At 39.1% G+C, this 20,228-nt stretch overlaps 1 protein-coding gene across 5 annotated transcripts in view; it reads right to left on the reverse strand.

The window, feature by feature from the left end:
* FAM13B (family with sequence similarity 13 member B) overlaps positions 1-18,659 on the reverse strand; it is a 51,376-nt gene extending 32,717 nt beyond the window's left edge. The window contains exons 1-6 of one of the 5 annotated variants that reach the window (XM_074838123.1): positions 18,398-18,659; positions 7,372-7,538; positions 6,190-6,380; positions 5,520-5,732; positions 1,392-1,569; positions 644-788 (exon numbers count right to left, since the gene is read on the reverse strand). In XM_074838123.1, the coding sequence (XP_074694224.1) occupies positions 644-788; positions 1,392-1,569; positions 5,520-5,732; positions 6,190-6,346 (693 nt within the window). In that variant the 5' untranslated portion in view covers positions 6,347-6,380; positions 7,372-7,538; positions 18,398-18,659. Of the gene's footprint in view, positions 1-643; positions 789-1,391; positions 1,570-5,519; positions 5,733-6,189; positions 6,381-7,371; positions 7,539-18,123; positions 18,243-18,397 lie in introns of those variants that run through there. The other 4 variants (XM_074838119.1, XM_074838122.1, XM_074838120.1 and 1 more) reach the window with 4 other exon arrangements.
* Between the last annotated feature and the right edge of the window lie 1,569 nt (positions 18,660-20,228).

The raw sequence follows: 20,228 nt of genomic DNA on the forward strand, positions 1-20,228 counted from the left end.
GTATTTTACTTCACAAAGTTAAAATTGTGAGGAAAGGCATAAGAGTGATAATGGATACCATCAGTCACATGGACAGGTGAATCTGGCAATGCAGAACCCAGAGTATTTCTATTCTACTCAACTCTGTTTCTCTAATTTCAACACTTTTCCCCACTAATGTCAAGACGATATTTTGAAGCCTTAGAATCAGAAACACCACTTTAAAATTTTGCCATAGGGAGCTACAGCTGATAACATCATCAAGTGGAGTGCGAGACCCTGCATGTGTCTAAGACACACCTAGAAATATTATTGACCAAGACCAACAGCAGCATGGTTCTGCATTTGCTTGAAAACCAGTTCTCCTTTCCAAAAAAGGTAATTAAAAAGCTATACTGTTTATACAGCATATCAACATCTATGTTGGGCAGGATATCGTTGTTGGTTTAGTTCTTATGTCTTTTCTATAGAGCACAGCTGTACTTACTACAAAGCAACAATACCTATGTCAAGAAAATGCATTTAAGAAATACCAAGTTTTGTCAGTTTGCAAGAAACTACCAAACGGCATGTTAAAGAATTATATTTCAACATATCTTTCATAAACATAAAGGGTGTATAAGTTACTTCAGTGATACCATATTGCCATTTAAAATATTCTTACCTGCTCAGTTATTGAGCTTAAATCATTAGTAGATGAAAAATCTTCCTCTTCATTTTCAAAGAATTCATAGTAGTTCTCCAGAAGTCCCGCCATTATTCTGCTAACTATTTCTTGTTCTTTCAGATCCTCCACATCTGTGTAAATGCTAAAGATTTCAACACTGGTTTAGTTTAGTTCCCCAAAGAACTCCTGTGAATGACTTCTACGACTGAGGGGCTACACTTCACACCATTATCCCTAATCCATTCTGAACACACAGAATTTTAAGCATACTTTCACACAGCTGTGTTATAAAGGTTTATACTAGTTTATATTTAAAAGTGATCAAGTAACAACTATTTAGTCAATTAACTTTTCACGAGGAACATTTAAAATTCAAGTATTCCTGTAGAGATGAAACCCCAGTATACGTCTGTACTTTTAACAGCTTTCTCCCAGAACTGCTTTCTTGCTACAAATAGTAATCTTACGCACTATCTCTAAGTATTTTGAACCTCAGTATAATTACAGTAATGCAGCAATCAAATTGGTGGTTTCTAATGACATAGCTCATAGACAAGCTATTGTTTAGATCTGAGCAAAAACTGTGAGACAAAACAGGTGAGTGAGGGGGAACAGAAAGGGGTATTACCCCAAACATATCGTGTACTTGCTACTGTTACCCACGGACTAGGAAAGACTTTAGACTACAGATCTACACCGTCGAATTCACATAAAAACACTACATGAACTTTTATAACTAACTTACTGAAAAACATCTGGGCCAAAGACTGCAGCTAAAGAACTTGCCGACCAAATTTCTTCATGATGTGATGCTACATTAGCTAAAAATTTACACAGAAACTTTAACAAACTGTAATTAACAGGTGGAAGCTGCTGCAAGAGGAACCTCAACTTTCTTCCAAATTCATCTTCATTATTATAATCTGAAAAATGTAATAAAAATATTTTAATCACAGAAATAAAACATCTACTTTTTCACATTTGATACTGATCAACTTTTTGACTCTGACAACAATTACTTACTTCTGAAGTACAACTAATTTGGTCAGACCACAGCCTGATGTCAGAATTTCACTCACATTTGTTCAGTCTGAGATTCTCATACTAAATTTCTCCATGGAAAAAGTTAAAAAAAAGACAAAACAAAAACCAAAACAACAACCCACCCCAAACCCAAAAACTGAAGCATTCAGCCCACATATCTGAAGGGCTTTTCTAGTGGTAGTACTTCATAACAATCTGTCCCAGCATCTCATCCTCTCATTTCAGTCTCTGGATTCATCTCTTCCTCTCTGATGTTTCCAAGAAAGGCTGACAACTCATTTCCTATTCTTCTTCAATGATGTCAGAGGTTTGGAGGGGTGGTGAAGAGACAGGGGAACATAAAAAATAAAAAAACCCTCCCCAGTCTTGTTTCCATAGCACAGTACCATCAGACTGCTTTCCCTAATGATAAATTAAACTATTTCTTCTAAAGAAGCAGAAATTGACAACCTAAACCAATGATTTCCACCATATTCTCCTCTGCAAGTCTGATCAGTAGTTTTCAGCATGTTTTCCCCAATTAATGCTCATGTAGGTTTCTGATTACATAGGGCTAGTAACCCCGTATCCTTTCATTTTATCACTGTTCTATAACAATTGTTTTGCAGAAGAGCTCACGACAGCAACAGCTCCAGAGACAGCAAGCTCACTTAAAAGCTAGTTAAGTTCTCCCCGTTTCAGACAAGTTACTTTGACACTTTTTCCTCTACAAGCATCCCATTCTCAACACTCTACTTCCTTTTATGATACTTCACTGATGAATACAAGTGATGTCAGTCCAATCATTTTAACACATACTTAGCTTGTAGCTTGCTGATTCAATTTCAGACCTGAAAAGGGATCACTACAAAACTTCCTCATTCTCACCCCACATTTAACTATATCCTTCATCAAAATATCTCCCCATATCAGTATGTCTTACAGGCATCAAGGTTCAAAGAGTTTGCAATTGTTTGTACCTAACAGAGAAATTCCATATAAAGGAAATGTCAGGAAAGCAAAACAGGAAAAGAATTGATACTAACAGGCCTCCCCTTCTTTCTCGTGCATTTGAAAACTCTTCCCAGATCAGTTAGAAAGGGAAAAAGAGGTTTGAAGACGATGAGCAGTCACTCTGTCTCTCTAGATGAGAGCTGAGACATCCTAGTCCTTATATCAAACCAAAGTCTTCCCTGTTGTGTACATACAGTAATACCAAAGAGTAACTGTGCAGAGCTTCATTTGCTCAGAGTCAACATCTACAGTATTTAAGGCACAGAAAAATAGTTCTCTCAACACAACACCACAATAAAACAAATACATTATTGTTAGTTTTCACTCTAGAAATGCATTTAGGACACAGAGCAGCAAAAGAGAACTTAAAAAAAATACTTTCACAAAGCAGACCTTCAAAAAGAAAGAGAGCAAGGGAGAGAGGTGATAGACCCACCACCTTGCACATACACATATAGGTGTTTTGTCTAACCAGTCTGTCCCAAAATTTAGGTTCTAAGAAGCAGCAGCCAGAGACCCAAAGTAAGAACGTTCTTATGTCTAACTGAAGTCTCTGACAGTAAACCATGGATACACGCTTCTGGGACACATGGCCTAGGGCACTGGGGTCAAAGTCACACTGCAGTTAGTAAAATCACTTGCCTTTAAGGAACCACCATTAGGCCTGCATGGAACGAGTCTCAGAAGATGTATATAGGCCACATCTTGTGGTATAACTAAGTTGTTTTGAGAACTAAGCTTAACCTAACGATATGGAAGGCCTACTAAAGAGGGAAAATACCAGAAGTAACATATGGATCCAAAATTACTACCACCTTCTGCATTTCTGTAAGCAACTCCTCTGCCTAAAATGCAGCTGCTATTTTAACTCTGGAAACTGAGACATCTCTATCAGACAGTCAAAATATCAAAAGCCAAAACCTGAGCAGAGGAAACTGAAACTCTTAATTTTAGTATCAGGAAACAACGTTTAAAGGTTTATGTGTTTTGATTTCCTTGGTACAGTTAACTAAATCTGTCTGAAATCACTTTATTTTACACTTTAAAAAAAGACAGTAAAGACAATAAGCTGCAAGTTTAAGTGAAGTTTCTCTGTATATTTAACAAAAGGGAACTAAACGGGGACTTGCATGCTGAAGAACAGCACTCTTCCCAAAAAAACCCAAATCCACCCACAGTTATCTAATCAAAGATGGAAAAAACACAATTTTCACATTATATTTTACAAATCATAGAAGGGAATTACTCTGTCACACCAACCGATTATACCTCAATCCCATTTCCAGTCCTGACAGATAACATTGCAAATTAAGGCGCATAGCAGCATTAGCTGAGCAACCAGCTGCATTCTGCATTACTGCCCTAACAAGCCTTTTATTATTTATCATCTTTTTCAGGAGAGAACAAAAAAAACCAAACAAACAACAAGTTTACTACCTACTTAGGTCCAATGAACCCTGACATTAGCAGCGCAAACCAAACAGCAGACATATCACTAATGAAATTCCCTACCCACTTCAGCATCTCACTACTGCCCAGGACAAACAAGCAAACAGCACTTCACCCTTAAGAAGCTTCTCTGGTCAGTAGCTTCCAAAAATTGTTTCCAGCACAAGACTATTGCGTGCCTCACACATCAGCGTTCAGCCTCTGCTCACCGGCTACTCCACATTCAAAGTTTCAGGATATATGGGCTACCAAGGGAGGAAAATGAAGCAGCTTCACACTGCTGCAGATGACCCTCCACTTCAGCACTTGGTAAATACAGTGTAACAACATCTGAAAACTATGCTATTCTCACTCATCCTACAAACCAATTCCCACTCTGAACAAACAGGACTATTGTAAGCACTATCAAGCTCTTATCAGGAATAAACTCAACAACAGAAAATTAAATCAAACAAAAACATGCATCTTGCAAATCAAAACAAGCCCAGCACTTGAAGAGAAATACGAACTGACACTGGAAAATGAGCAACACTCCTGCAGAGTGACAACCAGCAGAACCCTCATTAGTCACAGGGTGCAGAGCTCCAACATCGACGTACCCTTTGAGAACATCACTAATGTAGTGCTGCAAGACGAGTGTTTTTACTAGTCAAGTTATGAATCAACTCCAACACCACTCAACACAGCAGAGGCCAAAAGACCCAGGAGAGTAGCTACAGATAGACAAGTTGGGAATTGGTAAAGAAAATACTATGCCAGCATACTGGTGTTGATTTGAAAGGGCAAGATTTTGCAGTATATGAAAAAACATACTTAGCAACAATATGGGGATGACAGGGTTGGGTTTTTTCCTCCCACAAATGAATTTTAAGCTGACAAAAATCCACAGCGGCAGAGCAAATATGACATGAGTATAGGGCTTGAGATCTCTTCTCTAGTAGACAAAAGCTTTAAGTGCCATGGAAGCATAAGCAGAATAAGTGAAACTCAGAGGAAATAAGAGAAAAACAGACAACAGCATTCCCCAGCACTTTTAAAGCAGTGCTGGGAAACTCTCAAACTTTGATTCCAGTGGCTTTGACCAGGGTCGCAGTATTCACACACAAGAATATAGAATATTCAGAACTAATCAGCAGGACATGTGGCAGCTTCACTATTTTCCTGCATGATGGTTAAACTGTGTCTTTGAATTCAGATTGAGTTTCCTAAAAAAGACCGATTTATTTGAGTTTTGTGCTAAGAAAACATATATTTGAATGCCTCCTGATACACACTTTATTACAAAGACCACCACAGACACCCTAGTGCCACTACAAATCTCAGTTTAATACTGCTTTTTACTCTCAAATTAATAAAATAAAAACACTGAATCAAAAATAATTATTACCTTGAGAAAGTTGCATCAAATGTATGTGCAAACTGCCTGGGATAACTGGCTCTGGAAGTTCCTGAAGAAAAAATCTAAGAAGGCTAATAGCTGAGGGTACATCTGCTTCTTTAACCAGGTCCACATCTTCTCCATTATCATATCGTTGCCGAAGCCACTCCACTGTCTCAGCATTCCCATTGACTTGAAAAAGTCCTTCTTGTTCCAGACCCCCTGAGTTAGAAAGAAGTTGCAGAAATAAACTTTTAAATCTAGTATGGACAAATATATCAGAAAATACTGATAATCAGATATGCACAATTCACATACTGAGTGAAAGACTTTCTGGACAACAGTTTTGCAAGACTTGCAGCAGTCCTCTTCCCAGCAAACACAGTCTTATGCCCAGCTAACAATACAGTAATAAGGTAAATGTTAGCAGTACCTGAACCACACCATTTCCTATGAAGTACCCTACTGAGCTGACTGCATCAGTCCTAGCTAGAAAAGAGGGATAATCAAACATAACAGAGGGAATAAAGGAAGTATGTATCACCAAAAAAAGCAACCCAAACCATATCCAATTAAATATAAATAACTTAAGAAAATAAATACTTTTCAAAAACCACAATCTGTTCTGTAAAAATAACAGCTAAATATATTATTTAAAGTACAGCAAGATAATACATACCATGTTCCTCAATATAGTCCACAACATGGCGGACTATGAATGGAACCTCATTGTCTGGTTGCCCTTCTTGCTGCAGCTCATCAAGTGGAATTCCAAATATTTTGTTAGCAAGAACAGAGTTGCAGTTACTCAAGGAAGGGGAGGAGCTCTTCCTCATATCTTTTTGCAGCCAAAAATCAAAGCTGTCTTTTCTGTCAAATAAAGAGGAATTAAAACCAAAAAATCATACTTCAGTGTACACTGTTGAACATATTGATCTGTAACACAATGTGCTTTAATTACTTAATGCAAATACTCTCCAGTCTCTCTCAATCAGCTCACTGATTTAATGAGAAGTTCTGTAATGACTCTAAATACAGCTAACTAGATAAAATTACTATTACTGAGGTGTTCTGTTCAATCCTCAATAGAGGACTAGTAAGAATACATATAGCAGCAGAGAAAACTCAGAAAATTCTAGTTACAACATCGTTACTTAAGTTCTAAGGTACTCTGGGAGAGCGAGATTCTTCAGTACATTTTCTGACAGTATTTATCTGTCAGGCTTTGAAAATCCAACACAAAAGCCTCTCCAGAGGAAATTAAACTAGTGGATCATACCAAACCAAAACCCCAAGTTTTAGTTACATGAATTGATTAAGTATTTTGTGACACACAACTGCACTGCAATCAACTTCTAATATATTTGGCATTTTCCGGTCTACACAATAAAGCTTTCAACACCTGCATCAAATTAAAAATTTTAATGAACACAAAACCCCCAAAACTAGTTTCTAGATGCTCAGTGATACCATTCTTCCTATCACGCAGAAGCTCAAGCTTCACTTGCAAGTCTTTGCTTGATACAGGATCTAGATAGATATCAAAGGTATTACCAAAGGCAGCGTAAGTCACTCAGTTAAACTGTTATCCTGTCAAAACCAAAATATTTCTTCTCACAAAGAAAAAACTGTCTTTTCAAAATAAATTTAAAAAATTCTTGCTTAAATGCAAGCAACATTTTCATAGAGGATGGCACATAATACACAAAGTACATACTGTCAAAGCACTGCAACCAAACTTAATTCTCTGTTTACTAATGGATTGATAAATTCTACCAGATTAGACATACTGAAATTCATACTGCCTTTCTTGGTTGTTTTTGATTTTAACAGCCAGAGTAGAGTAGTGTAAGAAACCAACCTCAGAGTACTTAAACAGCCGAGTTTGAAAAACGTTTTCTGCGCCAGCTGCCCTCACTGACCAAGCATTCCTTTGTCATTTATGGTTGTTTAAGATTATGGCAAAAGATCAGCCTGTAGTTCCTCATTGAAGAATAGCAGAACTCGATCAGTACTTCAGCAGTTAATCTGAAAATAAGGAAAATATTATTAGATCATAAAGTTTTCAACAGTTTTAAACCCAGTCACAAGTCTAAACATCACGTTTGAGGAATTCTCCTTGTCAATCATCAGTTTCTTGTTCTGAACAAGATAGCATAACGACCACATTAGCATGGCTCATGGGAGAGCATGCAGAAAAGCAAATCCCCTTTTTCACTTAGGAGCTAACCAAACTTAGCCTTAACAATTATGAAATAATTTTCAGACTCATTCATTCTTCCAAAGAATCACGAAGGGCTAAGGAGATCAGACAAAAGTATTTTATAGAACGTACCATATGAAAACATCTAATGGCTATAAAATTTGTAGAAGGATCTCTGGTTTAACACCCTATCTTTAAACCAGAAGGCACTGGTTTAACACACTATCTTTACACGGCACAAACAAAAACAAAGTCCTAACTAAGGAACAACACAGAGTCAACCAGTTTGCAGCAGCACAGATCACCTTTTCTATAAAGTTGATTATGTGTTCTAACTGCCAGTTCAAAGTCCAAGTGATAATCAGATCTGGATACAGGAAGCAACTTCCCCCAGGTTTTGCCACCTTTTACAATCCCAATTATCTGGACATTTTTCATGTTCTCAGCTCTCAAAATAGCTATGGACCACAGCAATAGCCTCTTCGGTTTTCTGTGATACCAAAAATTTAAACTGCAGTTTCATTACACAATGGAGCTGATTTAACATCCAGATACAGTCAAAGGGTCATCTCAGTCCCCTGATCTCACCCATTACCTGTTCTAATTACAACTCAAGCAACTATAACCGGGCAAAACTAGCCTGCAACATGCTCATACACACACAAATACAACACAGATCACCAAAACTAGACAATAAAAAAGGCTTTCCCTGGCTTGAAAGTACACATAGGAAACCTTCTGTTTCATAATTTGAGATCATATGAGAATTCAGTTGACGGACTTGAGAAAAGTACCTTCCCTCTCTTTATTCCCCCACACTGGCTCTTGCTTCTATTTCACATCAGAACAAATAAACTTCATCTTCATTTTCAAAGTCCTTACAACCTGCTACTCTCATTTCAGTACCAAATGCCAGACCATTTATTAGCCTATGACACCAGGAATCCAGAGTCCTTTCAACAGTCGAATAAATGTTTTCCTGATCCCAATCCTCCTCAAACTGCACCCATGTTTTAAGGGAGCTGGCCGCAAGCTCTGTACAAGAGTGCTTCATCCTCCTCTTCAAAATTTTCTCGCATTGAGGCCTAGAGGAAAAGGTATTTCAGGTTTACAAGAGTTTAAATTTTTGCAATCTTACAATCTATCGATGTAAGAAATACTGACCAATATTCTTTCCAGTTTTTTATCATCTGTCTCTTATCTATTGTCTTGTATTTACACACAGGTTGCAAATCTGTTATGTGTCTCGTGCAAGTGGATCCTGGTTTGAGATCAGGACTCCAGGTGAGTTGACAACAGAAAATAAAGGGTTATATTCCACTCAACAGGCTTTACTTTTTTGTGTGTGTGTTTGTTTTAACCAATCACATTCAAATCTGTCATTGTGTATTTTGGTTACTAAAAGAGCCTGCCAGCAGTGAAGCAGCTGCAATTCATGATTCTCCTATAATTTATGTAGACACTGCCCAGCCATTTTTATTTTGGTATATTAAGGGATAGTCAACATAATCTTTGCATGCAAGTAGATTTCAATCAATCCTAATATATCATGTGATTTTAAAAATACGAAGATGCACACAGTCTATTTTCTCAAGTTCTAACAAAGTCAACCTATCCACAATGAACCAGAAAGACTCATGTTAGACAACTGTGGGGTTAACAGCAGATGAGAAAAAATCCTTTCTGGATCTGCAACAATGCTTCAGGCTCCCTTGCTAAAGCAAACAAACAAACCTTCAAAACAAACATCACCTAATAAAAAGAGCAAATTAGAAGCAACCACTTCTTTATAATTCAGCACCAAATGAACAATCTTGAGGTGCAGCTTTCTTAGCAAATATAACTTTGCACTTAGTCAGCTGACATAAAAGCACAACCATTTTCACCAGGTGCTACAGACAAATAGGCTACCTGAATATTAATTTCATTCAGGAGACATGAAAAAAAAAAAAAAGAGAAAAGAAAGACTTCTATTTTAACTAGCTTGGCAACATAACAATGAAGTTGAAACAGCCTGGTTGTCTCATTGTTAGAGCAAAACCGGATTTACAACCCAAGTTTTTACTTTAAAATTTTATATGGCTTATCACCACCTAGAAGAACTAGTGAAAGCCTAATTTTCACCCTCTCCAATACACACATCCTTATATACACACACAATTCAATATATCATACACACGAATTTCTTTTCAGAGCATTTAAGTCTTTTGCCTTTTCATCCAGGCTTTGGTGCAATCTTCACAAGCTGTGATACAATGCATCTGATCTTTAGCCAGCTAGAAACTTCTGAAAAGTTATCTGACTTCCAGCAAGTCTTATTTCCTGTTATTTCCAACGTTGTAAAACTGAAGGACAGGCTCAGAAACTGTTAATAATTAAATATTATATCTCCACTTTTTATATTGATCAACACCTTTTCCACTTGCCATCCCTTGAATCAGGACATACACCACTTCAATGCAGACACGTATGAAACCTAGGACAAGATATATAACCTTCAAAATTATTTCTAGAGTCTTTTACAAATACTAAGCAATACATTGGGGGGGGGGGGGGGGGGGGGTTTGCCATGATCAAACACCTCAGAAAACAGGGGCAGATGCATTCAGTCAACTGTTCCTACTTTTGTCTGTATTATCCTGACCCTTTTGAACATGTGCTTCCCCCTCCCAATTTCACAACCTATATGCTTCACAAGTCCTATCAGGAGAAACACAACAAAAAAAAAACCCAAAAAAACCAACAAAACCAACTAGCTTGTGCTTTATTACATTCTGGTTGCTTCTTTCTCAACCTACCTCCACCCCTTGTTATTACAAACATTTACAAAGATCCCCTAAGCTACAAAACTTTAAGTACAGAAAACTAAAAAAATACACCTCATTATGGCCACATATTGCACCACAATTTTACAAGAGGCTGAAAAAAACTATACTATGTCCTCTGCAACATCTTGAGTCCAAGCATCTTAAATGAGGGTAAAACACAGAGTTTCATTCTGTATTGTGTACTTCAGTGCTCTCATCTGTTATTTTTTAAAAAGAATCTGGGTTTTGGGTTGAATTTTTCTTTAAATAAGGCAAGTACTTCATAGAGTCTGCTGGGAAAACAGCACCATGAGTTTCATTTTGCCATCATAATAGCATTCACTTATCTTGGCAACTAAAGAAGTATTCACACCCACATATGAAATGCCACAAAAGAAAACACAGAATACATGGCTAACTTAATATTTGAGGAATACATATGAAAGTTTAGACTTAAATTTAGTTCAGCTTTTACATTACTGGCTGAGCTACAAATATATGGGTGTCATTTTAAATTAAAGTCCTCAGGGCTCCACCACGTTTCCTTAAAACAAAGGAATGAAACAACAAGAAGTAAAACCAAAATAAAAAAGGCTACAAACTGAAACCATGCCATAGGAATGAAAACATCAATTTTGCGTGTAGAATTTCTGCCACGAGTCTCAACTATTTAAGCAATTATTTTATTTGCTTGTTTTATCTAGGAAGAAATTTGTATCATCTGTGAAGCCAAAAATGAAGCTAACAGTGGCAGCCGTTCTGCTCTGTTTTTAATATATTACTTTGTGGAATTAGCAGACATCATTAGTGATTTTTTGTAACATATGAAAAGTAAAAACTAAATGTAAGATTTTCAGATAGAAAAAAAAGTGTTATAGGGAAACAAAACCACTTGTCTCTACTTCTCAGGAAATACACCTCAAGTTAAGACTTTGGATTTTCGGCCCGCAGTGCTGTCACCCTGTGAGCCACACACATGCCTGCACACAGGGTCGTAACCGAACACGCACACATCCTTCAGTACAAAGAGGATCGATGCTCATTCTTTGCAATACAAGGAGGTTTCTTTACAAATAAAATTCCACAAAAACATTAAGGTGTCTCAAAGTTTTTGATTTCTTACTCTATATTTGATAAATAAAAAGAATGTATTACTTATAACTAAACAAAACCTGTGATTTCCCTCTGGATGCATATAGTAAACTTACTTTCAAATCCAAATAAAGAATTAATTTCTTTAGCTCAGTTTGAAATGTTTGAAGTTATAACAGATTTTAAGCATTTCAAATGATGGCCTAAACGTATGACACAGATTCCAACTTGGAATCCCAGAAACTTTCCTCCATAATGACATCATCCAGAGCCAGCTGCCAGGTGTGAGCATGAGCAAGAAGGCTTGCCTGGGAAACTTTGTACCAGCTCGCTGTAGAACATACAGCCCCATTTGGCAACTGCTGTACTACACGCTATTTAATTTATGTTTTTTAAAAACTGGCAACGAGCACTTGGCTCTTTGCTCTTAAGTTTTATCAAGAAAAAAGGAAACGGATTTTTAAATTTTTTAATGTAATGCCATGACCATAACAACTGACACTAACTGACGATTTTTATGCCATTTGTATACTCAAATTACTGTTACCATTCCCAATGGTTGCAATGCTTTTGGGCATAAAAGCCTTTCAGCTTTTGTTCAGCTAACAAGTAAAAATAGAGTATTTTGCTCATTCAAATTAATCCAGTCAATATTGAAAAGATGGCCAAGTTGGGGCAGCGGACACAGCTTAGAGGAAAACTTTAAAAATTTAGCAAAAAGAAAAACTGAAAAAATACCCACCCCAAGCTTTAAGCAAACAAACTACCACAAACTCAGGACACAGAAAAGGACAAACAATACTTGTCTTGAGAGCGTAGTTAAAAGCATGCAGAGCTGTGCAAGTGCTCGAATATGAAGAGAGACACACAGAATATCCTCCATGTAAAAAGAATATTCAATTTTAAAGCAACATTTAAGTATTCATTAATAAATGAGTAGTCAAAACAAAAATCATTTAAAGAAAGAAGTTTTAAGCTACTCTTGCTGGTTTTGAAACAGATTCTTAAAGCAAGATTTCCTCTTTTTAGCTGTCAGTGAAATCAGCTCTTGAAAGGCGTTTTAGTCAAAAGTCTGGATTGGCAAATCAGACAATTGTGCTCAGTTATTATTTTAAATTTAACAAGCTGGTCTTCTTAAGAATACATTCCCCACCCCCATAAAAGCATAATGTTTTAAAATAGGTATAACCACAGAATTTCACTTGCAGTGTTGAAGGAAACCATGTTAGAACAAATGTCTTTTCAAGCAGATGCAACTTTCCTGCTCCCTTCATTTCTCAGTACAATTATTAACTCCTCACTGACACATTTACTTTTCGGTTAAATAGGAATCAAAAGGAAACAAGCTTGTTGCAGTTTTGCACACAATCACAAAAGGAGTCAGCAGAAGCATGAACACCAGCTCTTTAATTAATAAACTCACTACTTGCATATATACGCCTTCACAGTTGTGCTCTCTCACACACACACTAGACCCCAGCTCAGTTAGCTGAAATTCTCCATCATCTGCCACTAGTGCTTCTGAGATAGCCTCAGAAAATACTCAACTAACAAAATACTGGTTATACTGACAAAGCAAATAAAAGCACAAAAAATACATCATCAGATTTAGTAGAGTGCAATTGTAATGCGATTTTTGTTCCCTGGATATGCAGTAGCAAGCCTTCTAATTTACAAATCAGAACAATTCAAATTAAGCCTTTATGTCCATCCCATGGAAGAAAACAAAACAACTCACGAAAGCTCCTCTGAAAAACATATTACTAAAATTGATAGAATTTGGGATTTTAATTTTTAAATTTATAAGCCAAAAAAATGTAGTATTTAGTTTTCCATAGTCTTAATTAATTTTCCAGTCATTAAAGTTTAGTCTATGATTTCAGCGGACAGAACCTGATTACACTTTCTCTGAAAAAGCCCATCAACAAATACAGATCTTTACAAGAGGTACATCCTACCTACCTCTCCACGAGAGGCAGAAAAGTGAGCAGGCTTTAGTTAGACTAAATGCAAAATTTAGGAAAAAAATAAACCTACAAAACTTCAAATTTTAAGAAGCAAATTAAGCGTTTAGCAACTGTATTGCAGTAACATCAGTAAAGCCTCAATGACTGATTTAAGCAACATTCCAAAAGATTCTTACATTTTACAAGAGCAAGCTGAGAGATCATCAAAATGTTAGCTGATTTTCCAGTGTTTTGATATGCAAAGATAACATTTTATATTAACTTACTAGATAAAATCCAAAGGCTTTTTAACAGCATTGCAGCAACGCATAATCCTTCTACAACTATATTGTAGCAAGAGGAATTAAATAAAACCATCAGCGATACCAGAAAAAAGTAGATGTTTGCTCACTGCTTCACACCCACCACTGAACACTGCCAGATTTGCTCTCAGCTGCTGCTGCCAGTGCACATGTGCAGAATTATAAAGAAACTTCCTGCTCACACAGATCCCATCACATTCTTAACAACAGTAGTTAATAAATAAAAAGGCTTTTGTATCTTGTGTAACAGCTAATTATATTCATCCTACTTGCCTCCCCCCAAAGTAAAGCTCTACTCCACCAACCACACATGTATAATTGCCACTACATCAGATAATACAGAACGTAATTGCAAAGGCATTATAATAAATACAGTAATGTAACAGACAGGAAGAAATTACCAGTAAAACTATGCAACTTGAGAGGTTCGCATTATAAAACCAAAACAGCTTTACAACTGTCACTGCTGTTAAGACAGACTTTGGAACAGAAGTTAGGCTACCTCAGAGACACCAAAAAAGCAAACTATAAATATATAATGCACTTAATTTATTATACATAAGTTATCCTATTACATACATTTATCATCAGCTTGTTTCTCCACCTCCCAAACAGGTAAGCAGAAATATACATCGGAACTCAAAACATTACAAAATGTAACACATTGCCCATTAGCTACAGAAACACTGCCTCTGTCAGAACGATGACCATGTGCCACCAAAATAAAGGGCAGTCTTAGCATCCCCACTGAAGGAGTAGACATTTCAATGAAGAGTTCAATTCTGCAGCAATGACTCTTTGAATTGCAGGGGAGGTGGGGAGGAAAAAAAAAAAAAAAAAGAAGGGGGGGGGGGGGGGGAGAGGACTGCTAATGAGGTCTCCTCCACAACCAATTCTTGTCACAACTTGATCATGACCAAATTTGAAGATACCAGCAGAAATCACAAGGTTAGAAATTACATAGCAGACTATAATTGGGTAACCTGATTACATTAAAAGAGTGACAAGACAACAAAAGATTTAATGAAATGTGAAGTTCAGCAAAAAGGGGGAAAAACCTTTCACATATACACGCTTAAAAAAAGAGTATAAAGGAAGAAAGAACCACATTCATAGGATTCCAGCTCTCATCTTTTCAATTTTGTCCAAGTATTATTATCCTACACAGCTGAGCACAAATTTTAATCCTGAACACACTGCAGGGAACATTGAACAGCAGAGACACATGAAGAGAGCAGCTAGCGAGACTGGAACCTGGACAATCGCTTCAGGGTTCCCACCAGATACTCTGTCCCCATTCAACAGCTGCCCCACCCAAATGTCCTCACAAATGTCCAGATAGTGAAGGGAATAAACCATTTAAACCTCTCGATATAAAAAAAAGCCTCTGCAGCCACAGTCTTTGTTACAAGCTGTTTGAACACAAACATAATGCAGTACCTTTATTTTAAGCTCAAGTTTGTCATATTTTTCCTCCTTTAAAGACAAATATACAGGATAAAATTTCACACCTTCACAGGTGAGAGACTGTAAGAGCAGAATTGTTTGTTACTATCACAATACAACTATACATTTCACTATAATCAAAATATGGTCCTAGATCCAGCTGCAAAATATTACCCATTTCTTGTACTGAATGACTCCACCCATATGTTGCAAACATAACAGGTTTTCAGCACCATAATCACCTTCTAAACTGTTTTTTAAGACTTCAAAACAAATCAGCTCTACAGAAAAAAAAAAAAAAGTGCCCGGTAGAAGATGCAGTAACAAATACATTCCCTTTTAGGCTGTAAGAATACATAGAATTCATCTGAATTGACTGAACTTTCACAAATCCCAACAGCTGGCTCTGAAGCCAGTACAAAACTGCAAAGCCAAATCTGAATTTACTAAAACCTTGAGACAGCTAATCATTATTCTCAAAGTTTTTGCAGGTAAAATTTATAACTTACAATAGTCAGCAAGAGACTCAAAAATTAACTGCCCAATTTTACTAACTTTACAGATAGCAATGCAAAATTCTTGATTCTCTGCCTGAATACAATTTTGACGAGGCATACAGCCTCTCTGCTGAATAACAGATACATCTGTCACTTTAAAAACTGCATGACAAGTAACAAATACTCCTCTTTCAGAGCCCTTCATACAAGATTTAATATTCCTTCAATTCTCTATCTCCTCCTCAGACAATTTGGATGAAGTGTTATTTTTTTGGTTCCTAAGTAACAGTCCTCACATCTGAAATTATTAATAAATACATAACTGGGTCTGCAATACAAGAAAAAAAGTTAAAAGGTTTACCATCTTTCATCCTCACAGATCCAAAAACTGAATTGCCCCGCAAGATGTCAATTCACTCATCCCAATGGCTAGTAGATTTTTGGGTTGTGTGCTAACATGGCAGCAAAAAATAATCTGGTGTTACGCACAGAATTTAAGGACAACTTGAAGGCATTCTCTCACCGACATCACTTCCTCTTCCTTAGAGCTGCAGCTTCTTTTTTTTTTTTGGGGGGGGGGGGGGGGGGGGGAGCAGGGAGGGAAAAATCAAAACACCAACCAAAAAAAAAAATCCAAACTAAAAAAATCACCTCAGACTTGGCAGGTTTCACTTTCTAATGAGCCCTAGAAAAGGGCATCATTGCTGAGCTATAAACATTTGACCACAGATCAAAGGGCTGAGTATTTGAAAAGGAAAAAAACACCACAAAAAGCCTTCACAGACAGAAAGCAGAGGGTTTCACAAAACTTAGTAATGTCTGTTCCAAAGGCATGGAATATTTCTTCAGCCTCACATGCTTTTGCAAACATGCTGTTATGTACATTAGAAAGAAAAGTTTCACCGCTTGCACAGGTCTCATATTATGAGACGCACATGAAAAATGTTAAATTGAGTCTTTTAATGAGCTGTTAGAAAGTCCTCTGATGTTACAAGCAGCGCATACAGGAAAAGCCCAAACTGACTAAGACTGAGCAGATAAAAGCTATCATTTGCCAAACTCAGATGTTTTGACATGCTGTCCATGTCAAAATTTGCAAGCATTAGAAATTATCATGAGCTCCTCCTAATCAACTTCTTTACACGTAACCATGAGGCACTCTACTTGATTGATTTTTCTAAAATAATACTGTAAATTTCCAGTTGGATGCTTTCAAAACACTGAGGTATTTATTTTGTTATTATGATGTTGTCAAGAGAAGGAAAGGATCCCTATGGTGCTAGACAACACATAGACTGACAAAGCAGATAAAAAAAAGATTCTAAATACCTTCAAATCTATGCAACAGATAACATGTAAAGCGATTTACTAGCAATGAGCAGTAAAAAAAAACAAGCTAGAAAACAAGTGGAATAACAAGACAGCTGAATTTATTATAATATAGGCAAACAAACTAGCTTTTTAAAATTTTTTTTATGCTGGCAGATTAAACTGCACAGAAGACAGAAAAACTTCAAACCTAAATGCTAATCCAGTTCAAGAATTTGTTTCAAAGTCACATACTATTTCATCTCCGAGGACACTCAGAAATACATGCCTGAAAAAAATAAACAACTGGGTAGGTTTTGATATATTCGGTTTATTTTTTTTAAACAGGCAAGAGTGATTAGATGGCATTTACTTTCTTCATTTAGTATTTTTTGAGTCTATGTCTTGAGTCTGACAGCAGTAACAAATTTTGTCTAAAATTTTAAAAAGCCAGACCAAACGAACTCAAGAGTTGTGTAGTAAAAGTTCAAGTTGCAGCGTTTGATTACAACTTTTTTGTTGTTGGGTTTTTTTCAAACCTGGAAGAAATACCCTAACACTGGAGCATCTCACGTTAAAGCAACCTTTTGGAGGCAAGAAGCATTTACACTCAAATGTTTAAACCCCTAAGGAGCTTCCAAGAGTAATGGAAACCCACACGGGCAGATTCCTCAGAAGATACACATTTGGTCACAGGCTGCAGCATTAAGTCCATAAGCTAGCATTCTTCATGCCAGCGTTGCCTTCGTCTTCACTGAAGATTTAGTGACTACCCTTTAACTTCTGGAACCAACTTTGCTGGCAGGGAGCTGCTAGGCTAATACTGTCTGCGTGCCAAGTCCCATCGCGGGGGGGATAAGGCTGATCCACCGTGGGAGGAGGAACAGGCTCAGCAGACAACTCCGCTGGAGGAGCCAAGAAATCCCTGCTGGCTGTCAGGGCTGCCTCGAAGGTCCTACCGACACAAGTGCAACCTGGGAAACGAACGCACCACTTGACAGCTCCCTCCGAGAGGCTCTAGCAACTTCTGCACCACGCAACCCTGCAACGCGCCCGCCTCGGCCACCTCCGCTGCCCAGACGAGGAAGTTCCCGCGCCCCTGATCCGCGCCGCTCCCAGAAGGTTCCTGAAGCCTGTCGTGACACCCTCCCCGCCCCACACGCCGCCTCCCGAGGCGGGAGCGCGACCCGGCCTCAGCCCGCCGCCCCCGAGGGGCGACCCCGGCCCGCGCCGCGCCGCGCATGCGCCCCCGCAGCCCCCCTCACCGTTGCCGGGTGACTCGCCCTCCCCGCCGTCCTCAGCACCAGCAGCAGGTTCCTCCGCCTCTTCCTACCCCGGGGGCCAGCGCGGGCCTCTCCTCGCCGCTCCGCTCTCCTCGCAGGCCGCCTCCCTCGGCCGCCCCCGCCGTCCAGCCGCGGCCGCCGCGCTGCCGACCCGGGCGCCGTCCGTCCCCAGAGCCGCTCCGTCGCCCGAGCGCGCTCTCCGCGAGCGGGGGGTCCCCAACGGTAGCGGCGGCAACTGGCGGAAGTGACGCGCTGACTGACAGGTGCAGGCGCGCGCCCCCCTCCCTCGGGGTCACGTGCTGCGGGGCGGGGAGGGGTCGCCGGTGGCGCCGCGGCGGGGCGGAGCGGGGCGGTGCTGAGGGGAGCCGGTTCCCGCCCTGGGCCGCAGCTCCCTCAGGCCGGCGGCGAGGCTCGGTAGCGGCGGCCCGCGGGCGGGAAGAGCCGCCTGAGGGAGGGCAGGAGGGGAGGAGCTGGCGGCCGGGGGCAGGTTGGTGCGGCCTGCCCCGGGCCGGTGGGTCCGCCGGCCGTTATAGCCCCGGGCTGTCCAGAGCCGCAGCGACTGCAACACCGCACCCACGAACAACGAGCAGCAGCCCAGGGATTAACTTTTTTCTCTTGTTTTTAACCTTAGTGACTCAGCCATCCCTCGGCCTCGGCCCGTGCGGGCTCAGGGGTGCCCAGAGAGTGACCACGGCCGTCGGTGTCACCGTGCAGGCTCCTGCTCCTGTACGGTTTTGCAGTTCTCGTAACCATATTAAAATATTTCCTGTAAATTTTCTGAATTAAAGCGTCAACAGTGATCGCTCCCAAACATTTCCCAAGTGTAAGCGCGCCAGAAGTAACAAAGTGCCCTTTGACAAAGAGCTAATGCGTTTTGAAATACAAAATTTAGCACCCTTAAACTAAGTTAGCATAAGTTAGTGAGGAGATGCAAGCTTACACCAGAGGTGTTAAAAGCCGTGCCTGACAGTCTGCGGTTCCCACATGCCACGTTGAAACTACAACAGCTTTTTCTGTCATGCAGTGCCAGCAGCCATAGGTGGTGGGTTTAATAAAGCATTTAAGGAAATAAGGATTTAGTTAGTAAAAATCCTCTCAAGACAATCTTTTCTTCCCATGAAAAGCTGACAAAGAATATGTGAAATGAAAAAAACCCGATAGAATTAGGATGGGATTAATTGAAGCTTTCATATTGTCAATAGCTGCGAGGGTTTTGTTTCAGGTTTTCCAACGTGGATTCTAAATTTTATCTAGAGATACATTTATAAGACTCATTAAGAGTTTTTACATTTAGAATCCGAAGAAGGGAGAGTCACAATCCCACAGTAAATTAGCCTGGCAGATCTAAAACTGTATTTTCCTACTAGAAGATTTGGTATCATTAGGAGGTGCCATACAAAGACAATAAAATGCGTAGGGTCAGGGGAAATGACCTCTCAGGAGGTCCATATTTGCTGTCGGTCTGCTTCCACAGCAGATTTCTCCACTTGAACAGCTAATAAAATTTCCTCACATCAGGATGAGATTTCCGAATTTCTATTTTGTATACATAGCTGTGTTCTTTCTGATTCATTTAGCCTCATCAACAACAATAAAGATACTGAATCAGAACAAGCTGGCAATTTTGTTGATGAAACATGGGAGAGAGCGGACTCCAGCTGGCTCTTCAGCAGATACGTTGGCCAGTTGACAGGAATAAAACTGCAAGAAACCTGACACAGAAAACACACGCGGCAAGAGGAGACAGACAGCAGAGGCAGGCAGGTAGGCAGGCGCTGCACAGCACCTGTTCGCTGGTTTTGAGTCCAAGACA

Source organism: Strix aluco, chromosome 13 (assembly GCF_031877795.1).
Source record: "Strix aluco isolate bStrAlu1 chromosome 13, bStrAlu1.hap1, whole genome shotgun sequence".
NCBI lineage: Eukaryota > Metazoa > Chordata > Aves > Strigiformes > Strigidae > Strix > Strix aluco.